Raw genomic sequence first — 17,700 nt, forward strand, 5'->3', positions numbered from 1 at the left:
GCATATTCTCTTTCAGTGCTTCTCATGTGGAAACCTGCATCAGAATCACATGGTGGGTTGACGGTGGGGCATGTGGAGCACAGACTACACTGCCTCACCTCCAGTGTCCTGACCCCGGAAGCCTGGATGGAAGCCTAATACTTGTATTTTAAACAAGCTCTGAAATGAGTGATGCTCTCTGTCCTGGGACCACAATTTGTGAACCACTCACCTACTAAGTAGGCCAAAAGCCTTCTTCTTCTTCTTCTTTTTTTTTTTTCTGTAAGATGGCTCTTGCAGGGCCTAGTTCTCTAACTTTATTCAAAACAATTTTTTTTAGATTGTATTGTGACAGTGCTAATATCACCATGCATTAAAAATATTTATATATCAAAATTGGTGAATTTTTGTGTAGCCATTTTAGTATCAAAGATGCAAGAAAAAACAGCATTTTTCAGCATAGTATGCTTTATTATTTCAAGAAAGGTTAAAAAAGCAACTGAAATGCAAAAAAAAAAAAAAAAAAGATTTGTGCAGTATATGGAGAAGGTGCAATGACTGATCTCACGTATCAAAAGTAGTTTTCAAATTTTGTGCTGGGATTTCTCACTGACGATGATCCATGGTCTGGTAGACCTGTTGAAGTTGACAGCAATCAAATGGAGACATTAATTGAAGACAATCAACTTATGCCTTCAGGAACAGCAGACACACTCAAAATACCCAAATCAAGTGTTGAAAATAATTTGTCACCTTGGTTATTTTAATCAGTTTGATGTTTGGGTTTCACATAAGTTCGATAAAATCTGGACCGTTTCTGAAAGGGATTCTCTACTGAGATGTAAAAAAATGCTCTGATTTTAAATAAAATTGTGTCGGACAAAGAAAAGTCAATATTGTACAATAATGTGGAACAGAAGAGATTGTGGGGCCAGTGAAACGAAACATCACCAACCACACCAAATGTCGGTCTCCATCCAGAGAAGGAGATGTTAGGTATACAGTGGGATTCAAAGGACGCCCTTTATTATAAGTTTCTTTCAGAAAACCAAACCATTAATTCCAGCAACTACTGGTTCCAATTACTCCAACTGAAAACATCACTCAATGAAAACTGACTAGAAGTAGTCAACAAAACACATAATCTTCCATCAGGATAACTCAAGACTGCATGTTTTTTGATGACTAGGCAAAAACTGTTACAGCTTGGCTTGGAAGTTCTGATTCATCAGCCGTATTCATCAGACATTGCACATTTGGGTTTACATTTATTTCAGTCATTACAAAATTCTCTTCTTGGAAAAAACTTCAATTCCCTGGAATACTATAAAGAGCACTTGGAATAGTTCTTTGCTCAGAAAGATAAAAGGTTTTTGGAAAATGAAATTACGAAGTTACCTGAAAAATGACAGAAGGTAGTGGAGGGAAACAGCAAATGCCTTATTCAATAAGTTTAGTTCAGTCCCTCAGTCGTGTCCGACTCTTTGCGACCCCGTGGACTACAGCACGCCAGGCCTCCCTGTCCATTAGCAATCCTGGAGTTTACTCAGACTCATGTCCATCGAGTCGGTGAGGCCATCCAGCCATCTCATCCTCTGTCAACCCCTTCTCCTCCTGCCTTCAATCTTTCCCAGCATCAAGATCTTTTCAAATGAGTCAGATCTTCCCACTTGGAGGCCAAAGTATTGGAGTTTCAGCTTCAGCATCAGTCCTTCCAATAAATATTCAGGACTGATTGATTACCTTTAGATGAGACTGGTTGGATCTCCTTGCTGTCCAAGGGACTTTCAACAGTCTTCTCCAACACCACAGTTCAAAAGCATGGATTCGTTGGCATTCAGCTTTCTTTATAGTCCAACTCTCACATGGATACATGACTACTGCAAAAACCATAGCTTTGAGTATACAGACCTCTGTTAGCAAAGTAATGCCTCTGCTTTTTAATATGCTGTCTAGGTTTGTCATTGCTTTTCTTCCAAAGAGCAAGTATCTTTTCATTTCAAGGCTGCAAGTCATCATCTGCAGTGGTTTTGGAGTCCAAAAAAATAAAATCTGTCACTGTTTCCCTTCTTTTCCCATCTATTTGCCATAAAGTGATGGGACCAGATGCCATGATCTTAATTTTTTGAATGTTGAGTTTTAAGCCAGCTTTTGCACTCTCCTCTTTCACTTTCATCAAGAGGCTCTTCAGTTCCTCTTCACTTTCTGCCATAAGGGGGGTGTCACATGAGTATCTGAGGTTATTGATATTTCTCCCGGCAATCTAGATTCTAGCTTGTGCTACATCCAGCCTGGAATTTCGCATGATGTGCTCTGCATAGACGTTAAATAAGAAGGGTGACAATACACACCCTTGATGTATTTCTTTCCCATTTGGAACCAGCTCGTTGATCCATGTTCAGTTCTAACTGCTGCTTTTTGACCTGCATACAGATTTCTCAGGAGGCAGGTAAGCTGTATTCCCATCTTTTGAAGAATTTTCCACAGTTTGTTGTGTAGGGCCACCCAAGATGGTTGCATAATGCTGGAGAGTTCTGACAGAATGTGGTCCACTGCAGAAGGGAATGGCAAACCACTTCAGTATTCTTGCCTTGAGAAGCCCGTGAGCAGTATGAATATATCCATCACTTGCTTCAAATTATTCATGGAGCAGTGCTCTCAAAGCTGTGTCCCAGGTTATTTTTGTCACTCACGTATTACGTCTTTTTGTACCTTCTGATCCTAGTTGAAAAACAAGTCCATATCCAGACAAAAGAAGAAACACGAGTGAGAAGAAGAAAAATTAAATAAAGTCAGTATGATGTGGAGAGCAGAGGTCATGCCCTAAAAAAAAAAAAAAGAAAACATGGTAATTTGGAGCTTAAATACGATCTTTCAGCCATAGTCTCTAGTGGCATCGTGTCAGGACAGTTTACCTGAGTAGGAGCCAAAGAGAAAGCAAGAAAAACAAACTGCAAAGGTTTTCTAGTCCTCTACACCAACACCTTGGTGACCTCTGGCATAGAGTGACCGATGCTGACAGTCGTACAGACACACAACTATGAAAACAACTAGAGAAAAAGCAGCATGAAACAAACAAGGAAAAAAACCTGCCCTTTTATGGGACCTCCCTGGCAGTCCAGAAGTGAAGACTTTTCCTTCCAGTGCAGGGAGTGGGGACCTAACATACCACTTGTGGCTAAAAAACAAATCATAAAAAACCAGTAGTAATATTTTAACAAATACAAAAACCTTTAAAACTTTTCCTCATCAAAAAAACTTAAAATTTTTCTTTATTGTCCTCCTCTGATATTAACATTTAGCTGAGAATCAAAATCCTCTGAAATTAACAGTTACAATGTCCTGAGGACCTAGAAAGTCAGTGGGATGTAGCAAAGGGTGCTAACCTCATCATGCAAATGCCCTCGGGGGTGTGATCCTCCTGGGGACCAATCTGTGACCCCCCAGGGGGCTGTCCAAAAGCTAGACAAGGCCACACTCTCTGCTCACCTGGTCATTCGCTGGTCCACTTCTGAGGCAGACGTGTGCTGCTGATGGGAGACAAGGACACAATGAAAGGGGCTGCAAGGGGCAGAAGGCCTGGCCAGCAGAAACAAGGTGTCTCCCACAGGGAAAATGGGAGGATTTCCTCCAAGGAAAACCTGTCTGTAAAAGAGAAGGGAGGAGATCGACAGCCCTCAGAAAGACAGAGAGAAAAACGAAGCATGGAGACACAAGAGGGCTCTCAGAGCAAAGCAGGTAAGATGCCAGATTGTTTTTTGCAGACATCTGTTTTGAGTGATCCTGGAGAGAATTTGTGAAACACTAGAGATTGGGCTGTGGGACAGAGGAACAGGTCCCAGATGTGACCTTGACACCTTTGAAAGTGGGGAGAGAAACCCAGGGTGAAGTCCCAAATCCCCTGTGATCAGGAGCTCTACCAGCTATGCCATCCTTGAGATCTAAACTTGAGAGAGAGTTTCCTGGGCATGCCTGCCAGGAAGCTCAGAAACTACTCTGTCCAGGTGAGAAGTTAATGGAGGGAGAGGGGGACTGGAGGAAACCAGAGTTGGGGGAGGGGATGGCAAGGAGGTGGAGGAGCAGTGGGACTTGGAACCTTCTCTAATCCACTCTCCCCAGATTCCAGAGGTAGGTCAGGGAACACTCACTCCTGTCCTCCTCTCCACCCACAGAGGTCACCAGGCACAAGCGATGCAGAAGCCGGGATGACTTCCCTGAGAGTCACAAGAGAAACGGCCATGGAGAAGAGAAGGTGAGGGGACAACTACCCCCAGCCCAGTGGAGATCTAAGGAGCATCCAAACTCCTGCAGAGCAGGACTTTACCACAGAGCAGGTAGGTTTCTGGGCTGGGCTTGGTAGAGGTGGGGATGTGGGCAAAGGCCCTGAGGGGCAGACTGAACCCCAGAGGGCAGAGAAAGCCTCTAACTCTGCCCATGAAGTGGGAACAGGCTGAGAGGAAGGTGCCCAGGACTTGGCTCGGGTTGCCAGCAGATGTTGGAAGAGGCCAACAGAGTCAGATATGCTGCGGTGTGAGGCCTGGGATGGAGGTGTTGAGACAGTCAAGGGGCCGTAGTGCATATGACGAGAAATTTCAGGGGCAGCGCACATCACAGGAACCTCTCCTGTTCTGTCTCCCTCCTAGGTTCTGCCCATACTTCCGGGCGTCTCCACGACAGGGGGGCCCGGTTCCGATCGCCAATGTGGGCCCGGGGCCAGAGACGCTGCCAGTGCAACCCAGAGTCCAGGCCCGCCTCGCCCAAGCGCCCTCGCAGAAGCCAGTCACCTGAAGCCGCCGCGCCCCTGGAGGAGCTCACGTCCAAGCTCTCCAACCAGATGGGAGCCCTTGAAGTGGTCCTGGATGAGTTGCGGGCCCCGGGGGGCGCCTTCCTACCGGTGCCCACCGATCGCACGGAGCCCACGGCCTCGCAGCGCTCCTGGCTCACCTGGCAGCTGACGCACGCGGGCGCCGCCCTGCACTGGGCGCTGACGCGCGCCGCGCACCACCGACCTCCGGGCCCGCAGGTCTACCCGCCCTGGGCGCCTGGGCCTTAGGGGCACACCTCGCCTTTCTCCACCACTTCTCTGGTCTTGCAAGGCTCTGAGGCAGCATCTCAGTACCCTGAGGCGAAGAACTTCCTCCACAAAAGACAACAACCCACCTGTCTAGGGGACGATATTCCTCAGGGACCAGACCTCATCGCCTGCGCACTCCAGCTCAGGGAGATGTGTTCCTGTGTCCAGAAGTCAGCCTGCTAGGATGTGCATTCAGAGGACAACGCTTGTTTAATCCTATGGCTCAGATTGCAAACCTTAGTGATGTGATTTGTGCCTTTTGATCCCTCCATATTTCCTGTTTTACTTGAAAAATGAAATGAGAGACAGGTGGATGGGGGGTGGTGATGAGAAAGAACAATAGACAGGTGAGATGTAGAGAGGGAGATAGATTCCTGGAGTGGGTTCCACTCTACGGAACAATTGTCTTTTTTGGGTTTTTCTAGAGATTGGGTTTTTTGAGGTTATGGTTAGAAACCTACCTTGAACAAATCTTTATATCCAATGAGAAATTGGATTGTATGAAGAACTTTGTAGATTTTTGGTGTTGAAATTAAAACTACATTTCTACTTATTATAGAGCATGTGTTCTACGTGGACTGCAATAAATTTTTAAATATTGCAATCTTTTGTCAGTGTGATTTGTGAGTGTGCTCACAAGTGTATGTATAGAATGGATAGACAAAACGTCTACTGAACAGCACAGGAACGTGTATTCAATACTGTGATAAACCACAACGGAACAGAACATGTATATATATATATATATATATATATATATATATATATATAGTATAAATCAGTTACACTTCAATTGAAAACAGGTATTTTATTAAAAAACATGAAAGTTCAAACACACAGGATGTACAACAGAAGCGTGAACTCAGGATCCTCATGTGTCAGTACAAGTCCTCCGGTTGTGACACAGGGGTGTCGTTGGTGTGAAGAAGGGAGGTTGTACCTGTGTGGGGAGGAAGTGTCTGGAAATCTCTGTGCTTTCCCTCCTTTTTGCTCTGAACCTTAAACTGCACTAAGGAAAGTCTTAATTGTAAAAACATCCAATTATTATTTTGAAAATTGAAAACATCAGAAAATATTGACTGTAAGAATACTTCAGTGACAGGATGATGGAGCATTCTTCAGTTCCCTCCTTTGGGTTTGTCACATAAGTGTATGCTCCTCAGTTTTTGTCTCGTCACAACAAAGATTTGGAGTGACGGACTTATAAGGCCCCATCGGCATGTCACAGCTCTCAGGTCTTGGACAGACCATGTTATAGCTCTCAGGTCTTGAACGGACTGTGTTGTAGCTCTCAGTGTTACAGCTCTATTTTATTTAGAAGATAGCAGGAAAATCCATCTTCGAGGCATGAGGCCACGTGGATGCAAAGATGCGAAGAGAAGAGCACCCCAGCGCACGGGGGTGGGGAAGCCGGAGAGAGAGAGAGCCCTTTGGCTCCTCTTTTATATGTTTCTGTCTTCCCCCGGGCCTGCCCTATGCCAGTTGGACTTAGTCAGGAGTCCTGTTCTACCTGAAGTCCTCACTCCGGTCCTCGGACCTTCCTTTGACCTTCCTCTGTTCTTTGTTTGAGGGCTTTTCCCTTCCTTGTCTTTTAGCCACCACCATTTTGGACTCCTTTTCCCTATTCTAACTACCTAACAGGTTTAATTTCTGAGTCACACCTGAAATAAGATATGGTTAGAATAAAATGTGTAAATATAAGAAAACTGGCTCCCTCCAAGCCCAGGATTGGCATAAACTTAAAAAAATTATCTAATGTTGAAATTAAAGGAGAAAAAAACAGTTAAATGACCTCATTCAGAATGCTCTCTTAGGATGCTGATCACAGACTGTAATTGAGTGAGGACGCTCCCCCATCTCTGTCTGAATATCCTACTTCAGTGCTTCTCACCCTAGGACTTGCAACAGAATCATTGAGGGGGCTTGAGTTCAATTTTTTAATTTTACAATGAGCAGGATGCTCCTCTGGAAGTATATTTCTCATTTCATTATACCCCAAAATTTCTGAGGAAAGGAGTTTTGGAGAAAATAAAGGCAATGATATCATCAAATATGATGCCAAATATGATATATTATTACGAAAACAAACAAACTGTTGTTGAGTGAGAAAAAAGAATCACTCGTGGAGCTTGTCTAACGTAGATAGCATGGCCGTGCACACGGCACTCTGGACTGAAGCCTGATATTTGCATTTAAACAAGCTCATGAGCGATGGTGCTGCTCCAGGTCCTGGGACCACACATCATGAACCACTCACCTACCTGGTAGAATTTAAAAGGCGAAGGCGGGACTTTCCTGGAGGTCCAGTGATTAGGACTCCAGGCTTACACTGCATGGGACCACGTCTCCAGGCATGATCCAGAAAATAAGACCCCATTTGCCAAACAGCATGGCCAAAAAAAAAAAAAAGCTTAAACATAAAGGCAAAGGCACATTCCCCTTGAGGTTACTCATCTCACATGGTCCTATGGTATCTGCTCATAAGGGAGCCTCCCAGACAGGAAGCAGACACCAGGATAGTCCGTTCCTCTCTTCACATTAGTACAGATGACATGGTCTTTTTTCTACCTAGAAATGCTCTGAGTAGAGACTGCCAACAAACAAACAAACATCCCCGACATAACCGTCCTAGAGAAAGTGATCAAAGCTTTTTCTTCAGGAAAGGTTTCTGGTGATCATGGCATATGGTTGAGTGAAAGCAACAGAGCTCCTATACAAAGACACAATGGCCCAATGTTGTGGGCATGAACTATCACTAAATCAAACCTCAGAAGACAGGACATTACAGTGATGATGGGAAAATAATCCAATGATCTTCCTTTGAGAAATACAAATGTGTGGTAAATAGGGAGAAGTCAGCCTCACACTAGCTGTACTTGCTACTGTTCTGCTTTCCCTGAAGCCTACAGGCTCTCCCCAGCTTGACTGCTCTGAAGTCAGAGGGCTCCTACAAATGTAGGTGCCCCATGCATAGACAGCAGTGACGGTAGCCTGGTAAGCATGATAAGATTCTATTAATAGACAAGTTCCAATGTGTCTGTGTGTTTTCCCCACACCACCAAGCAATTTCTGACATTTGTTGTCTTACAAATGTACACTGACAGAAAATTTCAGATCCCACAAGTTCAGGGCTCAGTCTTAGAAGGCTGCCTGCCCCTCCCCCACTTCAGAAGCAGTCGGAGGCCAGGTTCTCAGCTGTGCTCCTGGAGGACCCACTAGAGTGCAGAGGTTCCAAGGACCCTTCTTGGGGTCAATCAACTTGCTTACAGAACTCAGAAATGTTTTACTGATTAGATTATCATTATATAATAAAAGGCTGAACTCAGGGACAGCCAGATGGAAGATGTGCCTCAAGCAAGGTAAGGGGAAAGGGCATGAGCTTCCCTGTCCTCCCCAAATCCCCACCTGTTCACCAACCTGGAAGCTTTCCAAATCAGTCCTTTTGGGTTTTTACAGAGGCTCCATTACAGAGTCCTGATTAACTCATTAGACACTGGTGATGGGTTCAACCTCCAGCTCCTCTCTCCTCCCTCTAACCTGGGGTTCTGAAATGATCAGGTAGCCCCTATTCTTTGGTCACTGGGATGCTTATAAAGGTCACCTCATTAACATAACAAGGCCCATTTATCACTTTCACACCTAAGAAATTCCAGTGGCTTTAGTAGCTATGCCAGCAACCAGGAGAAATACCAAATTCATCTTTCTTACTATAAACCACAACATTCAAGTCACAGGATAGCACCTTTCCTGAGTGCAGATCAGATCTTAATCATACTGGTTTTATCTAAGGTCTCTAGAGGTCTAAATTCCCTGCCCACTGAAGGCAAGGCTTTGGGGTACAGGAAACATGTATATTTTGAACAAAATTATAAAGAATGCAGGCTCCTCCATGTGAACCCGTTTGGGGAATACACTGGATTTGAAAACTTCAGGAAGTCTACATGTACCAGGCCAATCAGCACGATTACACTTGAAGGATTTGTTTTCAGAGATGAGACCTAAACAATCCCAATAGTGACTCCAGGATGATGGGAGATCAGGGCCTTCCATGCACTTGAGCACTTGGAATACTTTCCAGGAATATGTGACACTCTATATCAATATGTGCCCAAAGATAACTAGTGTGAAAATAGTGAGCTACATCAGTTAATGAAGCCTGAGAAGAGGTAAGGACTCTGTCAGCCCAGAACCCACAGAACATTCTTTTCTTTTTTTAACTTTTTGGTTTACATTGGAGTATAGTTGATGAATAATGTTGTTAGTTTCAGGTGTAGAGCAAAGTGAACATTCTCATGAACGTGCCTCAGCTCTTTACTCTGAGGACTGGGTACCTTGAGTCTAATAAGAATAGATTCTGGTTGGCTTGTGCTGGTTTTCTCAGCAAACAGCAGAAAGAAACAACCTGAACTAGAGGTCCCATAGACCTGGTGGAGGCTGTTTTTATAGAGGAGTAGCTATGTGCAAAAGACAGGGCGGTCCCCTCCATATGCTCCCTCCTGCTCATTCACAGAAATTATTCCACCTACAAGTACACTGTTTGCAACTAGAGACAGTGAATATGTCCATTCAGTCCAGGCGCTAAGTTGTGTCCGACTCTTTGCAACCCCTTGGACTGAGCACACCAGGTTTCCCTGTTCATCACCAACTCCTGGAGCTTACTCAAACTCATGTCCAACGAGTCGGTGAGACCATCCAACCATCTCATCCTCTGTCGTCCCCCTTCTCCTCCTGCCTTCAATCTTTCCCAGCATAAGGGTCTTTTCCAATGAGTCAGATCTTCCCATCTGGAGGCCAAAGTATTGGAGTTTCAGCTTCAGCACCAGTCCTTCAAATGAATAGTCAGGGCTGATTTCCTTTCGGACTGACTGGTTGGATTTCATTGCAGTCAAGGGACTTGCAAGGGTCTTCTTTAAGCCAGCTTTTTCATTCTCCTCTTTCACTTTCATCAAGAGGCTCTTCAGTTCCACTTCACATTCTGCCATAAGGGTGGTGTCACATGCGTATCTGAGATTATTGATATTTCTCCAGGAAATCTAAGTTCGAGCTTGTGCTTCATCCAGCCCGGAATTTTGCATGATGTACTCTGCATAGAAGTTAAATAAGAAGGGTGACAACCCTTGATGTATTTGACAACCCAAATACATCCTTGAGGTATTTCTTTCCAATTTGGAACCAGTCCATTGTTCCATGTTTGGTTCTAACTGTTGCTTTTTGACCTGCATACTGATTTCTCAGGAGGCAGGTAATGTGGTCTAGTATTCACATCTCTTGAAGAATTTTCCACAGTTTGTTGTGTAGGGCCACCCAAGATGGTCGTGTCATGCTGGAGAGTTCTGACAGAATGTGGTCCACTGCAGAAGGGAATGGCAAACCACTTCAGTATTCTTGCCTTGAGGACCCCATGAGCAGTATGAGTATATCCATCACTTGCTTCAAATTATTCATGGAGCATTGCTCTCAAAGCTGTGTCTAGGTTATTTTTGGCACTCAACTATTATATCTTTTTGTACCTTCTGATCCCAGTTGAAAAATAGGTCCATATCCAGACAAAAGAAGAAACAAGAGTGAGAAAAAGAAGAAAAAATAAAGTCAGTATGATGTGGAGAGCAGAGGTCACGCCTTAAAAAAAAAAAAAAAAAAACACGGTAATTTGGAGCTTAAATAGGATCTTCCAGCTGTGGAGTCTCTGGTGGCATCGTGTCAGGACAGTCTACCTGAGTAGGGGCCAAAGAGAAAGCAAGTAAAACAGACTGCAAAGGTTTCCTAGTCCTCTACACCAACACCTTGGTGACCCCTGGCATAGAGTGACCCATGCTGACAGTCGTACAGACACACAACTATGAAAACAACTAGAGAAAAAGCAGCATGAAACAAACAAGAGAAAAACCTGCCCTTTTATGGGACCTCCCTGACAGTCCAAGGTTAAGACTTTTCCTTCCAGTGCAGGGAGTGCAGGTTCGATCCCTGGTGGGGACCTAACATACCACTTGTGGCTAAAAAACAAATCATAAAAAACCAGTAGTAATATTTTAACAAATACAAAAACCTTTAAAACTTTTCCTCATCAAAAAAACTTAAAATTTTTCTTTATTGTCCTCCTCTGATATTAACATTTAGCAGAGAATCAAAATCCTCTGAAATTAACAGTTACAATGTCCTGAGGACCTAGAAAGTCAGTGGGATGTAGCAAAGGGTGCTAACCTCATCATGCAAATGCTCTCGGGGGTGTGATCCTCCTGGGGACCAATCTGTGACCCCCCAGGGGGCTGTCCAAAAGCTAGACAAGGCCACACCCTCTGCTCACCTGGTCATTCCCTGGTCCACTTCTGAGGCATCCAGACGTGTGCTGCTGATGGGAGACATGGACACAATGAAAGGGGCTGCAAGGGGCAGAAGGCCTGGCCAGCAGAAACAAGGTGTCTCCCACAGGGAAAATGGGAGGATTTCCTCCAAGGAAAACCTGTCTGTAAAAGAGAAGGGAGGAGATCGACAGCCCTCAGAAAGACAGAGAGAAAAACGAAGCATGGAGACACAAGAGGGCTCTCAGAGCAAAGCAGGTAAGATGCCAGATTCTTTTTTGCAGACATCTGTTTTGAGTGATCCTGGAGAGAATTTGTGAAACACTAGAGATTGGGCTGTGGGACAGAGGAACAGGTCCCAGATGTGACCTTGACACCTTTGGAAGTGGGGAGCGGGGGGAAACCCAGGGTGAAGTCCCGATCCCCTGTGATCCAGGGCTCTACCAGCTGTGCTATCCTTGAGGTCTGAACTTGAGAGAGGGTTTCCTGGGGTTTGCCTGCCAGGCAGCTCAGAAACTACTCTGTCCAGGTGAGATGTTAATGGAGGGAGAGGGGGACTGGAGGAAACCAGAGTTTGGGGGAGGGGATGGCAAGGAGGTGGAGGAGCAGTGGGACTTGGAACCTTCTCTAATCCACTCTCCCCAGATTCCAGAGGTAGGTCAGGGAACACTCACTCCTGTCCTCCTCTCCACCCACAGAGGTCACCAGGCACAAGCGATGCAGAAGCCGGGATGACTCCCCTGAGAGTCACAAAAGAAACAGCCATGGAGAAGAGAAGGTGAGGGGACAACTACCCCCAGCCCAGTGGAGATCTAAGGAGCATCCAAACTCCTGCAGAGCAGGACTTTACCACAGAGCAGGTAGGTTTCTGGGCTGGGCTTGGTAGAGGTGGGGATGTGGGCAAAGGCCCTGAGGGGCAGACTGAACCCCAGAGGGCAGAGAAAGCCTCTAACTCTGGTGAGATGCCCATGAAGTGGGAACAGGCTGAGAGGAAGGTGCCCAGGACTTGGCCCGGGTTGCCAGCAGAGGTTGGAAGAGGCCAACAGAGTCAGATATGCTGCGGTGTTAGGCCTGGGATGGAGGTGTTGAGACAGTCAAGGGGCCGTAGTGCATATGACGAGAAATTTCAGGGGCAGCGCACATCACAGGAACCTCTCCTGTTCTGTCTCCCTCCTAGTTTCTGCCCATACTTCCGGGCATCTCCACGACAGGGAACCCCGGTTCCGATCGCCAGTGTGGGCCCGAGGCCAGAGACGCTGCCAGTACAACCCGGAGTCCAGGCCCGCCTCGCCCAAGCGCCCTCGCAGAAGCCAGTCACCTGAAGCCGCCGCGCCCCTGGAGGCGCTCACGTCCAAGCTCTCCAACCAGATGGGAGCCCTTGAAGTGGTCCTGGATGAGTTGCGGGCCCCGGGGGGAGCCTTCCTACCGGTGCCCACCGACCGCACGGAGCCCACGGCCTCGCAGCGCGCCTGGCTCACCTGGCAGCTGACGCACGCGGGCGCCGCCCTGCACTGGGCGCTGACGGCGCTGGATTCCCTGCTCGCCACGCACCACCGACCTCCGGGCCCGCAGGTCTACCCGCCCTGGGCGCCTGGGCCTTAGGGGCGCACTTCGCCTTTCTCCACGTCTTCTCTGGTCTTGCAAGGCTCTGAGGCAGCATCTCAGTACCCTGAGGCCAAGAACTTCCTCCACAAAAGACAGCAACCCACCTGTCTTGGGGACGGTGTTCCTCAGGGACCAGACCTCATCGCCTGATGCACCCCAGCTCAGGGACATGTGTTCGTGCGTCCAGAAGGCAGCCTGCATTCAGAGGACAACGCTTGTTTAATCCTATGGCTCAGATTGCAAACCTTAGTGATGTGATTTGTGCCTTTTCATCCCTCCATATTTTCCTGTTTTACTTGAAAAATGAAATGAGAGACAAGTGAATGGGAGGTGGCGAAGAGAAAGAACGATAGACAGATGAGATATATATAGAGAGAGAGATTCCTAGGGGTGGGTTCCACTCTACGGAACAATTGTCTATTTTGTGTTTTTCTAGAGATTGGGTTTTTTGAGGTTATGGTTAGAAACCTACCTTGAACAAATCTTTATATCCAATGAGAAATCGGATTGTATGAAGAACTTTGTAGATTTTTGGTATTGAAATTAAAACTACATTTTTACTTATTATAGAACATTGTGTTCTACGTGGACTGCAATAAATTTTTAAATATTGCAATCGTTTGTCAGTGTGATCTGTGAGTGTGCTGACAAGTGTATGTATAGAATGGATAGACAAAACATCTACTCAACAGCACAGGAACGTATATTCAATACTGTGATAAACCACAACGGAACAGAACATGTAAATATATATATAAAGTGTAAATCAGTTACACTTCAATTGAAAACAGGTATTTTATTAAAAAACATGAAAGTTCAAACACACAGGATGTACAACAGAAGCGTGAACTCGGGATCCTCATGTGTCAGAACAAGTCCTCCGGTTGTGACACAGGGGCCTCATTGGTGTGAAGAAGAGAGCTTGTGCCCGTGTGGGGAGGAAGTGTCTGGGAATCTCTGTGCTTTCCCTCCTTTTTGCTCTGAACCTTAAACTGCACTAAGGAAAGTCTTAATTGTAAAAACATCCAATTACTATTTTGACAATTGAAAAAATCAGAAAATTTGACTGTAAGAATATTTCAGTGACGGGATGATGGAGCATTCTTCAGTTCCCTCCTTTGGGTTTGTCAGGTAAGTGTATGCTCCTCGGTTTTTGTCTCGTCACAACAAAGATTTGGAGTGACTGACTTATAAGGCCCCATCGGCATGTCACAGCTCTCAGGTCTTGGACAGACCGTGTTGTAGCTCTCAGGTCTCGAACGGACCGTGTTGTAGTTCTTAGACAAATTAGTGCTACAGCTCAGTGTTACAGCTCTATTTTATTTAGAAGATAGCAGGAAAATCCATCTTCGAGGCATGAGGGCACGTGGATGCAAGGATGGGAAGAGAAGAGCACCCCAGCGCACGGGGGTGGGGAAGCCGGAGAGAGAGAGAGCCCTTTGGCTCCTCTTTTATATGTTTCTGTCTTCCCCCGGGCCTGCCCTATGCCAGTTGGACTTAGTCAGGAGTCCTGTTCTACCTGAAGTCCTCACTCCGGTCCTCGGACCTTCCTTTGACCTTCCTCTGTTCTTTGTTTGAGGGCTTTTCCCTTCCTTGTCTTTTAGCCACCACCATTTTGGACTCCTTTTCCCTATTCTAACTACCTAACAGGTTTAATTTCTGAGTCACACCTGAAATAAGATATGGTTAGAATAAAATGTGTAAATATAAGAAAACTGGCTCCCTCCAAGCCCAGGATTGGCATAAACTTAAAAAAACTATCTAATGTTGAAATTAAAGGAGAAAAAAACAGTTAAATGACCTCATTCAGAATGCTCTCTTAGGATGCTGATCACAGACTGTAATTGAGTGAGGACGCTCCCCCATCTCTGTCTGAATATCCTACTTCAGTGCTTCTCACCCTAGGACTTGCAACAGAATCATTGAGGGGGCTTGCGTTCAATTTTTTAATTTTACAATGAGCAGGATGCTCCTCTGGAAGTATATTTCTCATTTCATTATACCCCAAAATTTCTGAGGAAAGGAGTTTTGGAGAAAATAAAGGCAATGATATCATCAAATATGATGCCAAATATGATATATTATTATGAAAACAAACAAACTGTTGTTGAGTGAGAAAAAAGAATCACTCGTGGAGCTTGTCTAACGTAGATAGCATGGCCGTGCACACAGCACTCTGGATTGAAGCCTGATATTTGCATTTAAACAAGCTCATGAGCGATGGTGCTGCTCCAGGTCCTGGGATCACACATCATGAACCACTCACCTACCTGGTAGAATTTAAAAGGCAAAGGCGGGACTTTCCTGGAGGTCCAGTGATTAGGACTCCAGGCTTACACTGCATGGGACCACGTCTCCAGGCATGATCCAGAAAATAAGACCCCATTTGCCAAACAGCATGGCCAAAAAAAAAAAAAGCTTAAACATAAAGGCAAAGGCACATTCCCCTTGAGGTTACTCATCTCACATGGTCCTATGGTATCTGCCTATAAGGGAGCCTCCTTCCTTCAGGAAGGAAGCCTCCTTCCAGACAGGAAGCAGACACCAGGATAGTCCTTTCCTCTCTTCACATTAGTACAGATGACATGGTCTTTTTTCTACCTAGAAATGCTCTGAGTAGAGACTGCCAACAAACAAACAAACATCCCCGACATAACTGCCCTAGAGAACGTGATCAAAGCTTTCTCTTCAGGAAAGGTTTCTGGTGATCATGGCATATGGTTGAGTGAAAGCAACACAGCTCCTATGCAAAGACACAATGGCCCAATGTTGTGGGCATGAACTATCACTAAATCAAACCTCAGAAGACAGGAAATTACAGTGATGATGGGAAAATAATCCAATGATCTTCCTTTGAGAAATACAAATGTGTGGTAAATAGGGAGAAATCAGCCTCACACTAGCTGTACTTGCTACTGTTCTGCTTTCCCTGAAGCCTACAGGCTCTCCCCAGCTTCACTGCTCTGAACCCAGAGGGCTCCTACAAATGCAGGTGCCCCATGCATAGCCAGCAGTGATGGTAGCCTGGTAAGCATGATAAGATTCTATTAATAGACAAGTTCCAATGTGTCTGTGTGTTTTCCCCACACCACCAAGCAATTTCTGACATTTGTTGTCTTACAAATGTACACTGACAGAAAATTTCAGATCCCACAAGTTCAGGGCTCAGTCTTAGAAGGCTGCCTGCCCCTCCCCCACTTCAGAAGCAGTCGGAGGCCAGGTTCTCAGCTGTGCTCCTGGAGGACCCACTAGAGTGCAGAGGTTCCAAGGACCCTTCTTGGGATCAATCAACTTGCTTACAGAACTCAGAGAAATGTTTTACTGATTAGATTATCATTTTATAATAAAAGGCTGTAACTCAGGGACAGCCAGATGGAAGATGTGCCTCAAGCAAGGTGAGGGGAAAGGGCATGAGCTTCCCTGTCCTCCCCAAATCCCCACCTGTTCACCAACCTGGAAGCTTTCCAAATCAGTCCTTTGGGTTTTTACAGAAGCTTCATTACAGAGTGATGCTTAACTCTAATTAGACACTGGTGATGGGTTCAACCTCCAGCTCCTCTCTCCTCCCTCCAACCTGGGGTTCTGATAAGGTCAGGCAACCCCTACTCTTTGGTCACTGGGATGCTTTCCAAAGGTCACCTCATTAACATAACAAAGCCCATTTATCACTTTCACACTTAAGAAATTCCAGTGGCTTTAGTAGCTGTGCCAGCAACCAGGAGAAATACCAAATACATCTTTCTTACTATAAATCACAACATTCAGGTCACAGGATAGCACCTTTCCTGAGTGCAGATCAGATCCTCATCATTATACTGGTTTTATCTAAGGTCTCTAGAGGTCTAAATTCCCTGCCCACTGAAGGCAAGGCTTTGGGGTACAGGAAACGTGTATATTTTGAACAAAATTATAAAGAATGCAGACTCCTCCATGTAAACCCATTTGGGGAGCTACCCTGGATTTGAAAACTTCAGGAAATCTATATGCATCAGGCCAATCAGCACGATTACACTTGAAGGATTTGTTTTCAGAGATGAGACCTAAACAATCCCAATAGTGACTCCAGGATGATGGGAGATCAGGGCCTTCCATGCACTTGAGCACTTGGAATTAATTCCCACCCTCATAACATGTACACTTTCCAGGAATACGTGACACTCTATATCAATATGCGCCCAAAGATAACTAGTGTGAAAATAGTGTGTTACATCTCAGAATCCAAGGATCAGTTAACGAAGCCTGAGAAGAGGTCAGGACTCTGTCAGCCCAGAAGCCACAGAACATTCTTTTCTTTTCTTTTTTTAACTTTTTGTTTTACATTGGAGTACAGTTGATGAATAATATTGTAATTTTCAGTTGTAGAGCAAAGTGAACATTCTCATGAAAGTGACTCAGCTCTTTACTCTGAGGGCTGGGTACCTTGAGTCTAATAAGATTAGATTCTGATTGGATTGTGCTGGTTTTCTCAGCAATCAGCAGAAACAACCTGAACTAGAGGTCCCATAGACCTGGTGGAGGCTGTTTTTATAGAGGAGTAGCTATGTGCAAAAGACAGGGCGGTCCCCTCCATATGCTCCCTCCTGCTCATTCACAGAAATTATTCCACCTACAAGTACACTATTTGCAACTAGAGACAGTGAATATATCCATTCAGTCCAGGCGCTAAGTTGTGTCCGACTCTTTGCAACCCCTTGGACTGAGCACACCAGGTTTCCCTGTTCATCACCAACTCCCGGAGCTTAC

The 17,700-nt window shown here is 45.4% G+C and overlaps 1 protein-coding gene across 1 annotated transcript; it reads left to right on the forward strand.

The window, feature by feature from the left end:
* The first annotated feature begins 3,485 nt into the window (after positions 1–3,485).
* Positions 3,486–5,624, forward strand: LOC113897894. The gene is made up of 3 exons (XM_027550829.1): positions 3,486–3,717; positions 4,152–4,313; positions 4,623–5,624. The coding sequence occupies exons 1-3, from the start codon at positions 3,513–3,515 to the stop codon at positions 5,030–5,032; spliced, it is 777 nt and encodes a 258-aa protein (XP_027406630.1). The 5' UTR covers positions 3,486–3,512; the 3' UTR covers positions 5,033–5,624.
* Positions 5,625–17,700: the final 12,076 nt, after the last annotated feature.

This window comes from Bos indicus x Bos taurus, chromosome 8, assembly GCF_003369695.1.
Source record: "Bos indicus x Bos taurus breed Angus x Brahman F1 hybrid chromosome 8, Bos_hybrid_MaternalHap_v2.0, whole genome shotgun sequence".
Classification (NCBI taxonomy): domain Eukaryota; kingdom Metazoa; phylum Chordata; class Mammalia; order Artiodactyla; family Bovidae; genus Bos; species Bos indicus x Bos taurus.